This window comes from Camelus bactrianus, chromosome 7, assembly GCF_048773025.1.
Source record: "Camelus bactrianus isolate YW-2024 breed Bactrian camel chromosome 7, ASM4877302v1, whole genome shotgun sequence".
NCBI classification, from domain to species: Eukaryota; Metazoa; Chordata; class Mammalia; order Artiodactyla; family Camelidae; genus Camelus; species Camelus bactrianus.
This window is the reverse complement of record NC_133545.1, coordinates 19154523-19171832: the sequence shown is the minus strand read 5'-3', so window position 1 is coordinate 19171832 and position 17310 is coordinate 19154523. Positions and strand designations below refer to the sequence as shown.

At 32.8% G+C, this 17310-nt stretch overlaps 1 protein-coding gene across 4 annotated transcripts in view; it reads left to right on the top strand.

Annotated features, from left to right (window-relative positions):
• MKLN1 (muskelin 1) overlaps window positions 1-17310 on the top strand; it is a 312347-nt gene that overhangs the window by 185634 nt on the left and 109403 nt on the right. For 3 of the 4 annotated variants that reach the window (XR_012508085.1, XR_012508086.1, XM_074367050.1), the window contains exons 5-6: window positions 14344-14486; window positions 15790-15878. Coding sequence is in view for 2 of the 4 variants with exons in the window: in XM_074367050.1 (XP_074223151.1) it covers window positions 14344-14486; window positions 15790-15878 (232 nt within the window). In the remaining 2 variants the exon portion in view is untranslated. Of the gene's footprint in view, window positions 1-3913; window positions 3932-14343; window positions 14487-15789; window positions 15879-17310 lie in introns of those variants that run through there. The other variant, XM_074367052.1, reaches the window with a different exon arrangement.

Here is a 17310-nt window from a genome sequence, read left to right as displayed (position 1 = left end):
ACATTTTAAAATGTGGTGCTAAATATACCACAAAAAGAACACATTTTTATTATGAGAGCTGAAACAAGAAAGTACAGGGTCCCTTGTTTGACCATAGCTAGGAGAATGTGCACCAGGCAACTTAAATTTTTTACTGCTTGGTACACGTCCAGGAATGACTGCGAGTATTGATTCTGATGTTACAAATAAATGTTAGTGAGTAGGTGAATTTTCAAGTACAGAACCCACGAATAATGACGAACAACTGTCCTGTAACTACCAATTCATTTACCATATTTTGAAGATTAGAAAGAAAGGAAAAGAGGACTCTGAAAAATCAAAATCATTGTGATGAAATTTTAGGTCCTGAGGGCCTTTTCTTAAGAATCTGCTTTGGATATAGCGTTATTCTGTTTGGTTAATTGTTTCTTCTGGTTTCAGCAACCAGAAGCAGCTTTGTGCATGGTGGACATAGCTTAAAAAATAGGCACATTAACAGCAGGTTGACAACTGACAAAGTGTCATGAGAGGGAGGACAGAAAAATCTAAGCAACAAATAGAAAGCCAAAGTATAACATTTAGGACGTTTTTAGTGCAAAGGTAGATAATACTCTGTATTTCAGTAATCGCTAGGATAGTGTTTCCAGTAAATTTTCTGCAGTAATGAAAATATTCTGTAAACTGCATTGTAAAATATGGCAGCTGCTAGCCACAGGTGGTTATTGAGTACTTGAACTAATGCAACTGAGGAATGCAATTTTAAATTTTATTTAATTTAATTTAGATTAAGTAGCCCCAGGTGGCTAATGGCTGTGTATTAGACTGCACAAATCTAAGACATCACAGTTGTTAGGATATACTATTTGATTCTTATAGTACATGACTTGTCAGTAAGAAATTTTAATTCTATTTAGTATATGCAGCTTAAGCAGATAAGGAAGTTATTAGTATAGTTATCTAGAGAGAGGTGGAAATCAAACTCAAAGCCCCTCAGCTACTCTTTTTTTTCCTAGAATGAGAAAGGACTGTATGTGTATGCATGGGTCCTAAGATGTATGGCATATTTTGACAATGGCACCTAGAGTGAATGAACCCTAAACACTACTGTCTAAAGCTCATATTGGAGTATGAGTGGGATAGGTAGAAATACACATATTTTTCTTGTAATATATGTTGGTTATTTTTTCAGATGACTACTAAGTTTCAGGACTTAACTACTTGGACCTAACTACTTAATTAATAAAACTGTTGATGCCCTTTCGACCTTGGATGCTGTATAAGTCATGTATTGCTGTATAGCAGATTATCACAGAACTTAGCAGTTAAAGAACAAACATTTATTATCTTACCCTGTAACTGAATCAGATTCTGGCTCAGGAGGGAAAAAGAGTACCCATCTATAGGAGAATGTTGGAATACATAAAGAAATACTGTCTGTCATTTAAATAAAATAATCTGGCTTTATACCAGTTGACTTGGAGGAATTTCCACTATTCCTCCAAGAAAAACATTATGCAGAGAAGCATCTGTAATAAGATTCTACTATTGTTACCTGAGTAACAACTCTCCCTCCCTCACCAATATGTATGTATGTATATATGAATATTTGTATTTGAAACAATGAGCCCAGGTAAAGATATGAAAGGATACACATCTGGTTGTTGGCATCAGTTATTTAAGAGAGGAGGGGGTGCAGGAGGAAAAAGAAATAAAACAATCATTTAAAAAAGTTATTCCTATTTAAAAAACAGATGTAATATCAAATTATGTAAAGTATGTCTTTGTGAGTGTGTGCATAGAGTTAAACTGAATCATCATCAGAATGGTGGTGGTTGCAGCAAGATAATGGAATTTAGGTGATTTTAAAAATTTCTTTTAAATTTTAAATTATACTTTTATCTTTTGATTCTCATTTTCATTTTGTTTTTTTTAGTATTTGAAGATTCTTTTTTAAATATTGTATTATTGAAGTGTAGTTGATTTACAGTGTTAGTTTCAGGTGTATAGCAGAGTAATTCAGTTATATATATATGCATATATATTTTTTCTTTTCAGATATTTTCCCATTATATGTTTTTATAAGAAACTGAATATAGTTCCCTCTGCTATACAGTAGGTCCTTGTTGTTTATCGATTTTATATATAGTAGTTTGTATCTGTTAATCCCAAACTCCTAATTTATCCCTCCCCCACCTTTCCCCTTTGTTGACCATAGTTCTGTTTTCTGCATCTGTTTTGGTTTGTAAATAGAATTTGTATCTTTTTTTAGATTCCACATATAAGTGATATCATATGATATTTCTCTTTCTCTGACTTAACTTTTGCTTAAAATGACAGTCTCCAGGTCCATCCATGTTGCTGCAAATGACATTATTTTGTTCTTTTTTATGGCTAAGTGGTATTCCATTATGTATATACACCACAGCCTTTTTATCCGTTCATTTGAACCTTCTCCCACATCGCATATATTTTACAGAAGTTACTGATACTGTCATAGAAAACATGTCTTTCAAGATGACTGGGGAATACCCCAGGGTTGGTTAAAATGTACAGGCGGTTAAATATGTCTTGATAATTGCTTTAAGAAAGATTAGATCATATATAAGTTCCTTCTGAGGTAATTTAAGCAAAAGTATGATATTAAGTAATAGTCTTTGCTTTCTGGGGCTAGAAAGGGCAGTTAAAGTTGTTTAACAAACAGCAGGCATTCTGCTTTTGTATCTAAGCAGGTCAAAGAAACTTTAGTGATTATTTAATACAGTTGGGGTGTATGTGTGTGTTATAACTTTTGCAGTGCACTCAGGTTATTCTTTTCTGTTGATGAACCATAACAAGAATATTATAGGAATAAGAGTTAGTTGAAAAGTGACAAAGAAACATTTAGAAAATATATGCATTTCAATGTAATTTCAGTCTGTGGAACCAGGATACCAGTTTCATTATGCTATTTTGTCCAGGTTTGTGAAAAGAGCATTTTATGTGTTGAGTAGTACATTTTTATTTAATGTAATTTACATGTAGTAAAATATCTGGACCTTAAGTTTACAGTATCCATTTGAAAAATGCACACACCAATATAGTTCATACCCCTATCAAGATATAAAATATTTCTATCACATCAGAAAGATCCTTTCTGTTCCTTACCAGTGACTCCTTAACTCTCTCACCCTCTACTCAGAGACAACCGCTGTTTGAATTTCTTTTGCCATAGGTTAGTTTTGCCAGTTCTAAAATTTAATATAAATGGAGTGAGAATATATATTTTTATATTCTTTTATATGTGGCTTTTTATACACAGAATTTTTTTGAATGTCTGTCCATGCCATTGTGTGCATCAATATTTCATTTCTTCTCATTACAGAGTAACATTCTTTTCTATGGATATACCAAAGTTTGTTTATCCATTTTCACTTTTATGGACATTTGCAATGCTTCAGTTTTTGGTGATTATAAATAGAGCTTACATAAACATTCTTTTATAAAATTTTTAAAATAACACGTTTTTAGTTATTTGGGGTAAATATCTAGAGATAGAATTACTGTATCATAAGGTAGGGATGCAGTTCACCCGTGAGTAACGTGAAGGGGTACCAACTCCCACACAGCTGAAAATCCGTAAGTAACTTTTGACTCCCCCAAAATATTACTAATCTTCTACTGTTAATCAGAAGCATTACTGATAACATAAACAGTTGATTAACATGTATTTTGTATGTTTAATGTATTATATACTATAGTCTTACAATAAAGTAAGCTAGAGGAAAGAAAATGTTTTTTTTAATTTTTATTTTTTTATTCAAGTATAGTTGATTTACAACATTTTAGGTGTACAGCAAAGTGATTCAGTTATACATATATATAATCTATTCTTTTTCAGATTCTTTTCCATTATAGGTAATTACAAAAGAAAATGTTAATAAGAAAATCATAAAGAAGAGAAAATACATTTATGGTACTGTACTAAGTTTATCAATATCATGTTTATGTTGTTTGTTTACAGGATGAATTGTCTATCAGTAGCTACATCATTGTTGTCTTACATGATACAAAACACTGTAGATGTTATATGTATTACTAACACTAGGCATAAAAATGAAAAGACAAAATGTGAAAAAGAAATTCATATTTGTTTATTCATGCAGTGGTAATGAAGAAGCAACAGTATGATTGCTTTATGGTGGCCTAGTATAATTGATACAGTTGCTCCATGGTAGCCTACCCTATATACTAATGAATGAGTCACTAAATTTTTATGGCTTACACTATTGTAGTCATATTCATAATATGGTATTGGAAACACTGTTAACATTTTTTTAAAAACCACTCACCTGTGATGATAGACTGATAGGCAGTTTTTCCAGTTACAAGAGCGAGGGGGGCATACTGTATGGTAATGTAATTATTTGAAAGCAAAGTTATAAAACAGTAAGAAGACTAACACATTAATTTTATGTAAAATGTCACTCACCTTAAGCCTATGTATGAATAGGCTATCCACTTAATACAAGTCTTGTACATAATGTTATACATGATAAATAGTTAAATGATGATGATAACACAAAAACATCTTACATAGTTCTTGCTTACACTTAGTAGATTTTCACACGAAGACACACATATACAACAGATTTATTAATTGTATAACATGATGATTATTTACTGTTCATTAAATGGAAGTGGATCATCATAAAGGTCTTCATCCTTGTCATCTGCACGTTGAGTAGGCTGAGAGAGAGGAGTTGGTCTTGCTGTCTCAAGAGTGGCCTTGATGGAAGAGGTGGAGAAGGTGGAAGAGGAGGCAGGAGAGACAGGCACAAAGACATCATAATTTCTGACTTTTTTGCTTTTTAAATTTCTCTGAAAATGTTTCTATACAGTACCAGTCCTTCTTCCACTGTTTGATTTAGTTTCACTGTCCATATACATACATAGAAGGGTTCATGTTGTAAAAGAAGTTGAAGCAATCTTGAATAATCAGAACCCTTCTTTTTCCCATACTGTCTAATGTCAGTTTGTTTTTTGGCACTGCTTCTTCTATTTGTTTGTTTTTATTTTAGAGGGGGAGGTAATTAGGTTTGTGTTTATTTATTTATATGGAGGTACTGGGGATTGAACCCAGGACCTCCTGCATGTTCTTGTGTGTCTTATTCCTCATCATCTGGCACTGGTTTGGAAACACTCCATCAAGTCATCTTCTGTTGATTCATCTTGTGTGGTATTTCTCCAAGATCCATAGTTTTAAACCTTCCACCCTACCTTTTTTGCCATATCAATGATCTTTTCATGATTTCCTTATTGGCTCTGACATAAATCCTGTGAAATCATGTATAACATCTGGACACAGTTTTCTCTAGCAAGAATGTGTTGTTTTGGACTTAAGGGCTTTCACATAATCCTTTCAGACTTTCATAATGTTCTCTGTATCAGGGTTCTCTTCCACAATGCTACTAATCCTTTCAGTAGAGGACTGTGTGTAATGAACCTTAAAGGTTCTTATGACCCCTTGATCTAGAGGCTGAATTAGAGACGTTGTGTTTGGGAGCAGGTAGACCACTTTGACACCTTTGATGTTGCATGCATGAGGTTCTGGATATCCAGAGGTGTTGTCCAATATCAAAAGAACTTTAAAAGTCACTCCCTTACTGACAAAGTGCTTCCTGTCTTCAGTGACAAAGCATCAATGGAACTAATCTAGAAAAAGGGTTCTCGTTGTCCAGGTCTTCTTGTTGTACAACTAAACAATGAGCAGCTGGTGTTTATCCTTCCCTTTCAAGGCTCAGGGTTAGCAGCCTTATAGATAAAAGCAGTCCTGATCATAAAACCCCACTGCATTTGCACAGAACAGTAAAGTTAACCTATCCCTTCATGCCTTAAATCTTGTGCTCACTTCTCTTCCTCACTAATAAATGTCCTTCATGGCATTTTGTTTCCAGAATATGACACATTCATCTGCATTAAAAACCTGCTCAGGCAGAAAAGCCTCAATGATTTCTTAATGGCATCTGGGAACTTATCTGCTGCCTTTTGGTTGGCTGAAGTCTGCTTCTCTTGTTAACTTGACATTTTTGAAGCCAGACCTCTTTCTGAAATTATCAAACCATCCTTTCCTGGCATTCAGTTCTTTAGATCTTTCACCTTCCTTTTGCCTTGAATTGTCATATAATGACTTTGCTTTTTCTCAAATCATTAGTCTATAGGTGTGTCTTTCTTTTAGCAATCCTGCACTCACGTAAAAGCTGCATTTTCGATATGAGATTAAAAGGTATTTGACAAAAACTGTAAGGTTTTTGTGCCTGCTGGCATAGCTGTAGCGACGGCTTCAGGGATTCCTTTTTCTGGTTTTTTTTTTTATAATGGTCCTTATGTGAGATTCATTTATCTTGAAATGGGGGCAACTGCAGCTGCAGACCCCAATCTACGGTACAAATCAAGCAATTCACCTTTTTCATGTAATGCCCTGATTTTTCTCCGCTTCTTGAAAGTGCTTCCAGCATCAGTAGTGACACTTTGTATGGGTTTCATGGTTTTATTCAAGGTTTACAGTGTTGCACTAAACACAATAAAAAATATGTGAGAACCGCTAGAAATCACTTTTTACTGATACGCAGTTTACTGGAGATGCTCACATAGAGATGATTAGCATTAAATGATATTTTAAGCATATGATCTCAATACTTGAGCTCACTACAATAGCAATAGGAGGTGGCTATGAAATTATAATAATAATTTCATAAATACTATTGTATAGTATATACTATAGTTAATTTTAATGCTGCAACCTTACATTTGTTTAAATTTCTCTCAACTGCAAATAGCGCCATGTATATAGTCTGTAAGGGTTTGTGTGTGTAAGTTTTGATAAATTTTAACTTTTATAATAAATTTGTGTATATTTTATGGTAATAAATGATAAAATAGACTAGTATCTATGTGTATTTAATGCATTCATGGTATATCTTTTACATAAATTTTTCTGGTATTTCTAGGTTTTTTTCAAATTGTCTGTTTTTCAGGTTTTTTCAGATTTCTACGTTTTTTCAAATGATCACAAATCTTTAAAAAAATTTCCAAGATATTTATTGAAAAAAATTGCATGTAAGCGGACCCATTGCAGTTCAAATACATGTCGTTCAAGGGTCAACTGTATGTTACTTTATATGAAATTATCAGACTGCCAGTTGCTTCACAGCCTCACCAACACTTGGCATTGACACACATTTTAATTTTAGTGCTTATTGTTGGTGTGAAATGGTTTTAATTTATAATTCCCTGATGACTCTTGATTTTAAGCACTTCTTTCCATTTGTTTATTGGCTATTTGTTTATCTCTTCTTTGTGAATTCTTTTATTCATTTAAAAAAGTGGGCTTGTTTGCTTTTTTATTACTGAGTTGTAGAAGTTGTTTATAATATATTCTAGATATAAGTTCTTTGTTAATTATGTATTGCAAATATTTTCAAGTCTGTGACTTGCTTATTCATTTTCTTTAAAGCCAACTTTTAAACAGCTGTTAAGGTATAATTGATATACAATAAACTTCATATTTTTAGTGTACAATTTGACACATTTTGACATACATGTACACTCTTGAAAATATCAACACTCTTAAAATACTAAACATATCTACTACCCCCAAAGTTTTCCATGTCTTCTTTTAATCCCTCCCACTCATGTCCACCCCCCATCTTTAAGGTAACCACTGTTCTTTCACTATAGAGTCAGTTGCATTTTCCAGGATATTATGTTAAATGAAAAAATACAGTATGCATTTTTTGTTTAACTTATTTCACTCAAAATGATTATTTTGAGATTCATCCATGCTATAGTTTGCATCAGTAGTTCATTTTTGTTGCCTAACTGAATTCTCTCATATGGCCATATCACAATTTGTTTATGTACTTATCTGTTGATGGGCACTGAATTGTTTTCCAGTTTTTTGGCTATTACAAATAAAGGTACATTGAAAATTAATGTACAGGTCTTTGTGGTTTTAATTTGCATTTTAAAAATGATTATTGATATTGACCATCTTTTCATGTTTGTTTGCCCCACGAAATCTTCTTTGGTGAAGTGTCTATTCAGAAGTTTTGTCCATTTTAGTATTTGGTTGTCTTATTATTGAATTTTGATAGGCTTTATATGTTATGTATATAGGTCCTTTATCAGATACATGATTTGCAAATATTTTCTCTCCTTCTGTGACTCCCCTTAGTTCCATCTTTTCTTATATCCCAATTAATTATGAATCTTCATTAAGTATGATGCTAGCTATGGATATTTTATAGATATCTTATATCAGTTTGAGAAAGTTTTCTTCTATTTGTAGTTTTCTGAGAGTTTGTCATCCTGAAAGAATATTGTGAATTATTGTTGTTCCACATCTTAAAACTCTTTTATGTTTCTTTGCTTCTCCTAGAATAGAGGCCAAATTTCTTAATAATGTTCATACATTACAGCTCCTCCCAGTAGGAGGTGAAGTCTGTTCCCCTGCCTTATAAATCTTGATTGGTCTTGTCACTTGTTTTAACCAATGGAAAATTCTGTAGAAATGTTATTGCAACTTCTAAGCAAGGCTCAAGGGGCCTTGTAGCTTCTGTTCTCTCTGTCTTGGAACTCTGAAACTACTTACTCTGAAGAAAGCCCATCTAGGCTCCTTGAGAATAAAAGTTACACAGAGAGGCACAACCTAGCTAAGTCCAGTCTCCCCACCCACCACCTCAACTAAGTCCAGTCCTTCAGCCAACCCACCAGCTGATGCAGCTGCATGAATGAGTCCAGGAGATGTTACTGACCTTGAACCCACAGAATCGTGAGAAATTATAATTCACTGTTGTTTTAGGACACTGGGGAGATTTATTACACAGCCTGAGATGTATGTAGATATATAATCTGGATTTTTCTAGTATCATTTCCATGTTGCCTGTTCTTTGTCATTTCTTCCCATTAGAATAAATGATATTTCATCTACCCTGTTATTCAAGTCAGGAACTAAACCATCATCCTTGATACCTCCTCCCCTCCCTATATCCTGCTATCACTTAATTCCATTCATTCTTTCTCCAAAATATATGTCAGAACTGTCTAATTCTCTCCATCTCTACATCATCTTAGTCCAAGTCTCCTTCATCTCATTTCTTGTCTGAATTATTGTAACTGTATCCTAGCTGACCTGTCAGCTCCTCTAATTTATTCTCTACAAAGCAGACTGTGTGTGTGTGTGTGTGTGTGTGTGTGTGTGTGTGTGATGTTAATTAAATCTTGGCTTTCCATTGTGCTTAATAGATTCCATTGTGTTCATAATGCGTGATACAGTGACTGCCTGCCTCTTCAATCTCAAATACCATTCTCCACATTGCTTTCTAGGCTTCAACCATGCGGGCCTTTTAACAGTTTCTAGGACTCTTTTTTTGTAAGTCTTTTTGCCTTACTGGCTCTGTTTAGTAGGTTAATAGTGCCCCTCCCCTCCAATGATATGTGTAACCATAGAATGTAACCTTATCTGAAATAAAAGTCTTAGCAGATAAAGTTAAGAATCTCAGAATGAGATCATTCCAGATTAGACTGAGCTCTAAATCCAATGACAAGTGTCTAATTTTATTAGACACAGGAAAGGAGAAGATGAAAAGGGATACAGGAAAAAGGTCATGTGAAGATGGAGGCAGAGATTGCATTTGTGCTGCCATAAGCAAGGAATATCAGGAATTATTAGTCACTGGTAGAGGCAAAGAAGAAACTTCTCTCAAAGTCTTAGGAGGGAAGATGGCCCTGTTAACATCTTGATTTCAGACTTCTGGCCTCCAGAACTGTGAGAGAATAAATTTCTGTTGTTTTAAGCCACCAAATTTGTGGTATTATATTATGGCAGCCTGAGGAATCTAATGTACTCTTCCCCATCCTGTAAGTCTCAGCTCCTTGGAGATACTTTTACTGATAGACCCATCTAAAGCTCTAAAGCAAGTCCTACTATCACTAGCTCTCCCATCATGTTTTCTCCTTTATGTCATCTTTATTTCCTATAAATTGTCAATATTCATATGATTAGAAGTGATTTTTAAATTGTTTTTCAGATTGAGAAAATTCTCTCTAGGCTAAAATTGTTAAAAGTTTTGAACATTAAAATTTTTATTGTTTGCTTAGTTCTGTGGCTAAGTTAAGAAAAGTGTGATAGATAGTTCTTTGATCCTCTGTGACCCTACCCCCTAGTATGATAAAGAGATTGTGGTTTATTACATTTTATTTTTAAAGTAATATATTAATACCCATGTATATAGAATTTAAAGGTTGATAGTAGAGGTTCTAAAATAGTTTTTCTAAAATATTCATTCTTAATTCTTAATGAATTTTTTTACAGTGTTATTACTAAATCTACAGCAGTTATTTCTCCAAATTAAAAGTAATGGTAATGTATTTAGCTATGGGACAGCACTGTTTGATAGTAACACTACTCAGCATTGATGCACAAGAGTTTGAAAAATAGAAATTATAAAATTTAGCAATAATGTGATTAAATATTAAAATTTTTACTCAAGATGTATTTTTATCAGATCATTGTGCTTTACTTCAGATTAGAGAGTTTATGTTTTGCTTGTGTAAATTTTAATAATAAAATCCTATTTGGTTACTATTAAGATTGTATATATACATACACAGATGCTTTCTGTTGGATTTAGAGGTGTCATATATGGGGTGATGGATGGTGTACAACAGATTTTTAAAAAGACCTGTTTTTACTAGTTACAACACTATACCTAACTAACCAGTTGTCAGGGAAAACTAACTTCTAAACAGAATTCGAAGAATGACCAGAAATACTACTCAGCCATTAAAAAGAATAAAATAATGCCATTTGCAGGAACATGATAGACCTAGAGATCGTCATTCTAAGTGAAGTAAGCCAGAAAGAGAAAGAAAAATACTGTATGATATCACACATATGTGAAATCTAAAAAAAAGAAAAAAAAGAGGACACCAATGAACTCGATCTACAGAACAGAAACAGACTTGCAGACGTAGTAAACAATCTTATTATTATTGGAGGAAAGGGGGTGGGAAGGAATAAATTTGGGAGTTTGAGATTTACAAATGTTAGCCACTATATATAAAAATAGATTAAAAAAAACCCCCAAATTTCTTCTGTATAGCGCAGGGAACTATATTCAGTATCTTATAATAACCTTTAATGAAAAAGAATATGAAAGTGAATATATGTTATATATATGCAGGACTGGGACATTATGCTGCACACCAGAAATTGAAACGTTGTAACTGACTGTACTGCAATTAAAAAAAAAAAAGATGAGAGCGAGAAAGAGATGAGGGGAGGATAGAAAGAACTCAGCAGTAGAACACATGCTTAACAAGCACAAGGTCCTGGGTTCAGTCCCCAGTACCTCCATTAAAAATAAATAAACTTAATTACCTCCCTCCCCCAAAAAAACTGATTAAAAATTAATTAAAAAAATAAAAACTGCAACAGAGAAAAAGAGATGGAAGGAAGTGGGAGTTAATGAGGAAGACAAAGAGATGTGAATACTCCCTTGCCAAGCTGTATAGTTTGTTCTCTAATACACAGCTGTGTTCTTAGGAAACTTTGAATTACCAAAAATTGTATTACCACACCTATTAATTTGATATGAATAAAAAGGATTAATAACTTAAGAATAGCAGTCTCAATTTTCCTATGGCAATTTCTACAATAAAGAAATCTTAATAGCTACTTAGAATGTAAACATTATATAAACCTAGACAGTTGTTATTGTGTCGTGGTTAAGTGAAGTTTTGATTTTGGAGTCACTGAATCAGTAGGAATCCTTTTAGTTTCAAATAATAGAAGGTCCTATTACAGTGGGTTAAACAAATAGGGTTTCTTCTCCCCCACCACCCCTGTCTCTGTTCCCGTCACCCACAAGAAAACTAGATTTGCTTGTGAAAGTTGAGTGGCTCACAGATGGCTGTCTCTGCGATTCCCTTGATCTTTTTCTTCATTGTTGCATGGTGGATGTTACATCTATAACTGTTCAGATAGCACAGAGTTAGCATTTGTTTCAAAAAGCAAAACTTATCCCACAACAAACTTCTCATATCTCATTGACCAGAATTTTGCCATATACCTAATCTTGCCTGGAAGGTAGCTAGGAACAATTGAATTGAGAATGGAAGTTGAGTCAGCCAGCCAACAGTGTCAGCCAGAGTCAGATTGTATGATTTTTAATCTCAGCTCTGCCATATTTTAGCTGTGTAACTATAGTAAGTTATTTAGCCTTTCTAAGCGAAAATTTCTTCATCTGTAATATGAGGATAATTACCATTGTTAAAATACTACTCTTATTCCTCCCACTCCTATTAAAATGAGGTAATACACATAAAAATCTGAATAATGTACCAGACAAGAGAGTTAGTACCTACAAGATATTAGCTCTGATTATATCATCATCATCTTTCATGTCACCACCAACTTCATTCTTTTATTGAGATAACATAAAATTAACCATTTTAAAGTATACAATTCAGTGCCATTTAGTATATTCACAGTATTGTACAACTGTCACTTCTGCATAGTTCCAGAATATTTTCTTCACCCCATAATAAAACCAGGTACCAATTAAGCAGTCTCTCCTTTACCCTTAACCCTTGTTCCTGACAACCACTAATTTGCTTTCTGCCTCTATGGATTTACCTCTTCTGAATATTTTATATAAGTGGAATTATGCAATATATGTATGACCTTTTGTGTCTGACTTTCACTTAGCATGTTTTTGAGGTGCATCTATGTTGTAGCATGCATCAGTACTCCATTCCTTTTTATGGCTAAATAATATTTCACTGTGTAGACACTAGTTCATCAGTTGATGGATCATTTGGGTTGTTTCTATCTTTTAGCCATTGTGAATAGTTCTGCTCTGAACATTCATATACAAGTGTTTGTTTGAATACCTTTCTCACTTCTTTTTATTATATAACTAGGAGTAGAACTTCTGGGTCATTTAGTAATTCTATGTTTAACTTTTTTGAGAAATCACCAAACTAATTCCACATTGTCTGCACCATGTATGAGAGTTCCAGTTTCCTTAACAACATTTGTTATTTTTTTTGTTTTGATAATAGCCATCCTGGTATGTGTGAAGTTGTATTTCACTGTGGTTTTTGGTTTGCATTTTCCTGATGACTAATGATGTTGAATGTCTTTTCATGTGCCCAATGGCCATTTGTTTCTCTTTGGAGAAAGGGCTCTTGAGGTCCTTTGTCCACTTTTAAATTCAGTTGTCAGTCTTTTTGTTGTTGAGTTGTAAGAATTGTATATTCTGGATACTAAACTCTCATCAGATATAATATGTATCTGCAAATATATTCTCCCATTCTGTAGGTTGTCTTTTCACTTTCTTGATAGTGTCCTTTGATGCACAAAACTTAATTTTGATGAAGTCCAATTTATTTTATATTTTGTTGCTTGTACTTTTGGAGTCATATCTAAGAATTCATTGTCAAATCCAGAGCCATGGAAATTTACCTCTGTTTTAGTCTAAGAGTTCTATGGTTTTAGCTCTTAGGTTTACGTCTTAACATTTGATCATAAAGGATCGATTTTGGATTACTTTTGATACATTTTTGAGATAATTTTTGTGTATGGGACGAAGCATGACCACCAAGTTCATTCTGTCTCCCTTTATCATGAGTATTACCCATTATTATGAAGCATGAAGCCACTGCAACATAATATCTGAGTTGTTTTCCTAACAACTTCTTCCCCATATATTTGACCAGTGGTAGTTTGAATCTTAATTTTTATAATTGAAAATACTCTGCATAATGTAAAATGTGTTCCCTGACTAACTGATAACATTTTTTCCTGTGCATAGTAGAAGAACCTGAGCTGCATTAGACATAGCTATAGTAGATCTGAGTTTTTTAATGTATAAAATTGGCAGGAGTGATTAGTAAATCTCTGGGTTTTTTCCCTGGGTTTAAAATTTTATCACTGATTTCGAACATTGAATTTGTTATTGAAGTTTAGTCCGTGAAAATACGTAATTGTTACTTTTTCATTCTAATTTTATTTCATTTGGTTATTCATTGTCTGGTATATCTTTTATTGAATGCCATTCCTTGATTAGAAGTTATCTCACTAGTCTTTCTTTCCTCTGTCATCTGCAGTGTTCATGATGTTATAATTTCCTGGGAAAAAGTGGTGATGTAATGGTAGCCTGGCTGTTGCATACTATCCTTTAGCATTAAAAAAAAATATATAGGATGGACAGGATGACCTTATACATTCTTCTGTTAACTGTACCAAATTTTAACTTCTAAAGTTGCATAATCATTTGTTTTAAATGGAGGAATGTATAATTTGGTTGTTCCTTTTTGTAGTACTTGATTCTGAAGCTTGAAAGGCCTGCTATTGTCCAGAATATCACATTTGGAAAATATGAGAAAACTCATGTCTGCAATTTGAAGAAATTTAAAGTCTTTGGCGGAATGAATGAAGAAAACATGACAGAGCTATTGTCCAGGTGGGTTATGATTAAGAGAGAAAGAGTTGTCTTCTTTAGAGCTACAGAGAGACTAAAACTAAACTAAATCTTCTTGACTTGATTTTTCTTGCAAAAGAGAAAGAATATTTCTACCATTTTATTTCTAGTGCCTTATTTTTTAATATTGTGGCTTGAATTACCTTTTTTCCCCTCTTTTTATAATCCACCAGATACTAATTAATATTATTACCAAAGAAGAAAGAGTAAAATTTGGGGATATTTTTCTACTTCTTGTTTTTCAGTCTTATTTTTGAACTGTTAATGACTTCAGAGATACTTCTAAGTTATAATCAAAATCTTTGCTATAACCTTTGCTATAAAAATATATAATCTTTCCAAAACATTGATTGATTGCCCTAATCCAGAAGTATTATTTTGGGAGTTTAGTATAAATTGGAGACTAAACAGAGTGAAAGTATGTAATTATGCCTAGCACAGTGCCTTTCTCTTGGAAGGTGCTCAGTAAATTTGGGTTTTGACAGCATAGACCACCAGAAATAGAAGTGTTAATTTGCTCTCTAGATGATAAAAAAATGGAAATAGGTAATAGAATGGACAAATAAAGCCATGTAATTTTAGAATGTATTTGTGACATTGTATGTCCCTTTAGCACAATACTTTATATAAGTAAATATTATATCTAGACTGCATTTGATTTAAATCATGAAAGTATTTCAGAACATAAGGCAACCTGAAGGTAAGTGACTTCACTATAAATACTTGTGTCAGTCCTAGTTGTTTAAATAGAGAGATTATATAGGTTTATTTTTATATAAGATAAAGTGGATGCTGTTAAACCAATAGAGTAAGGTTGTCTGAAAATTTGTTGAGCTATAAAAGGAAGATTGGCATCTCAGTCAGAATTAAATAAGTTAATTCTCTGAAAAATTCAATATTTAGTGACTCTTAAGTTGTAACGTACGAGTGTGAATTGTTTTTTAATTTTCTTCTTACTGCTTGAATATTTTATGTTATATTTAATTATACATTAGGGACACTAAGTCTTGTCACACATTTTCATGCATTGTAGTCACACTCTTTAATGAACAGCAAACATTTTTCGTTAACCCTCATGTAATTAAGAGAGTACAGTTATAATGCAGTTGATGTGAATGTACAAGTTTTATCCCATATTCTCATGTTCACTACTTCTTTACTTTGTCTTTGTCATATATTTTGAACATTGATTGAACCTTAAAATCTGAGTATGATATTAATCTCTGTTTTAGTGTGCTTGCTATATTATGAAACTAAATTTGATAACCTTATTTTTTTTCCACAGTGGCTTAAAGAATGATTATAACAAAGAAACATTTACCTTGAAGCATAAAATTGATGAACAGATGTTTCCTTGTCGATTCATTAAAATAGGTAAGATTTTTAGCTTTCTGGAATAGAAATAAATCCTTTATACCATCAATCAGCAAACTACAGTCTGTGGGCCAAATCTTGCAGGTCCTCGTTTTTTTTAAATAAAATTTTATGGGAACACTGTCATGCGTAATGTCTGTATCTGCTTTTGCACTACAAAGGCAAAGTTGAGTAGTTAAAGAGACCACAGAGCCCATAAAACCCAAAATGTTTACTCTTTGACCCCTACTTTATAAATCTATAATTGGCAATTATTTCTAAATATTTTCTCATTTGAAAGTTTCTTAGAAAATGTTATGAAATATAGTGATTTGATTACCTTGATTATTTTATGGAAGGGTTAGCAGTTGCTCTGAAGTTGTAACATTCTAAAACCAAATACTGATGAATCACTTAAGATAGTATATTATGGTTATTTTCTTTTCTTTAAATTTTATTTTGTGTGTGTGAAAATGTTGGTCAAACACATAAAACTAATTTTATAACCCGCTAATAGATTGCAAACTACTATTTGAAAAATGCTACCTAAGGCATTTGTTTACTTAGCAAGTGTTTTAGCTTAAAGTATTTGTAATGCCCCTCAAAACTAGTGTTTTTAAGGTTATTTGTTTTCCTTTAGGATGTATTATTTAGAAGGTAGGAAAGTTGAAGTCTTGGGTTTTAATTTCCATCTTTATTTCATACCTTTGAAAGTATTATGTTAAAATTGAGATTAAAGATTAAAGAATGATAATAAAACCCAGAATCTCATGTATTGATTTGGGAGAAAACTTCCTCTTTTGGAACGAAGAGTTCCATTGTCATTGTTTACCAGTCTAAGAGTTGGCCTGTTCATTTCATTGAGTCAAATAGTTCCACTAGGCAAAAAGAATATCTGAGGTCTTAGTGAAGACTACTGAAAGAGGGAAAACTAGTTGTAGGATTGGGCTGTTTGGTATGTTACTTTTTATAAATATAGTTTCTGTTGCTATAATAAGTAATTGTAGATAAAAATCTATGTCCTGTTTACCTATGAGAATTTATGAACAAGCAAATTTTTTGAATAAATTTAACTCTTGGTTGTTTCTTCTTTCGCACTAATGAGTAATTCTTTCCCCAGTATGCAGACCACCCATTTCTTACAGACTTGCATAGCTTTAACAATTCTGTGATCTTACATTTCAAATGTACAAGCAGTGAAAATACCTTATATTTTCATACAATAAATTTAGATTTTATAGTTTTAAAGTACTTACTCAACTTCTAATTGCTTAGTCATGCAAAGTGAAGTATTCTCTCTCTTTAAAGTTCTTTTATTTGAACTTTTTGGTGCATTTCCTATAGTCATTATTTTCTTTGAAGGAAAATGTCTACTGCTTTTATAGTTCTTAATCCTCTAGTATTATTCACTAGAAAAAGTATGAATGAAAGTCTGTTAGGAAGTTGAATGGTT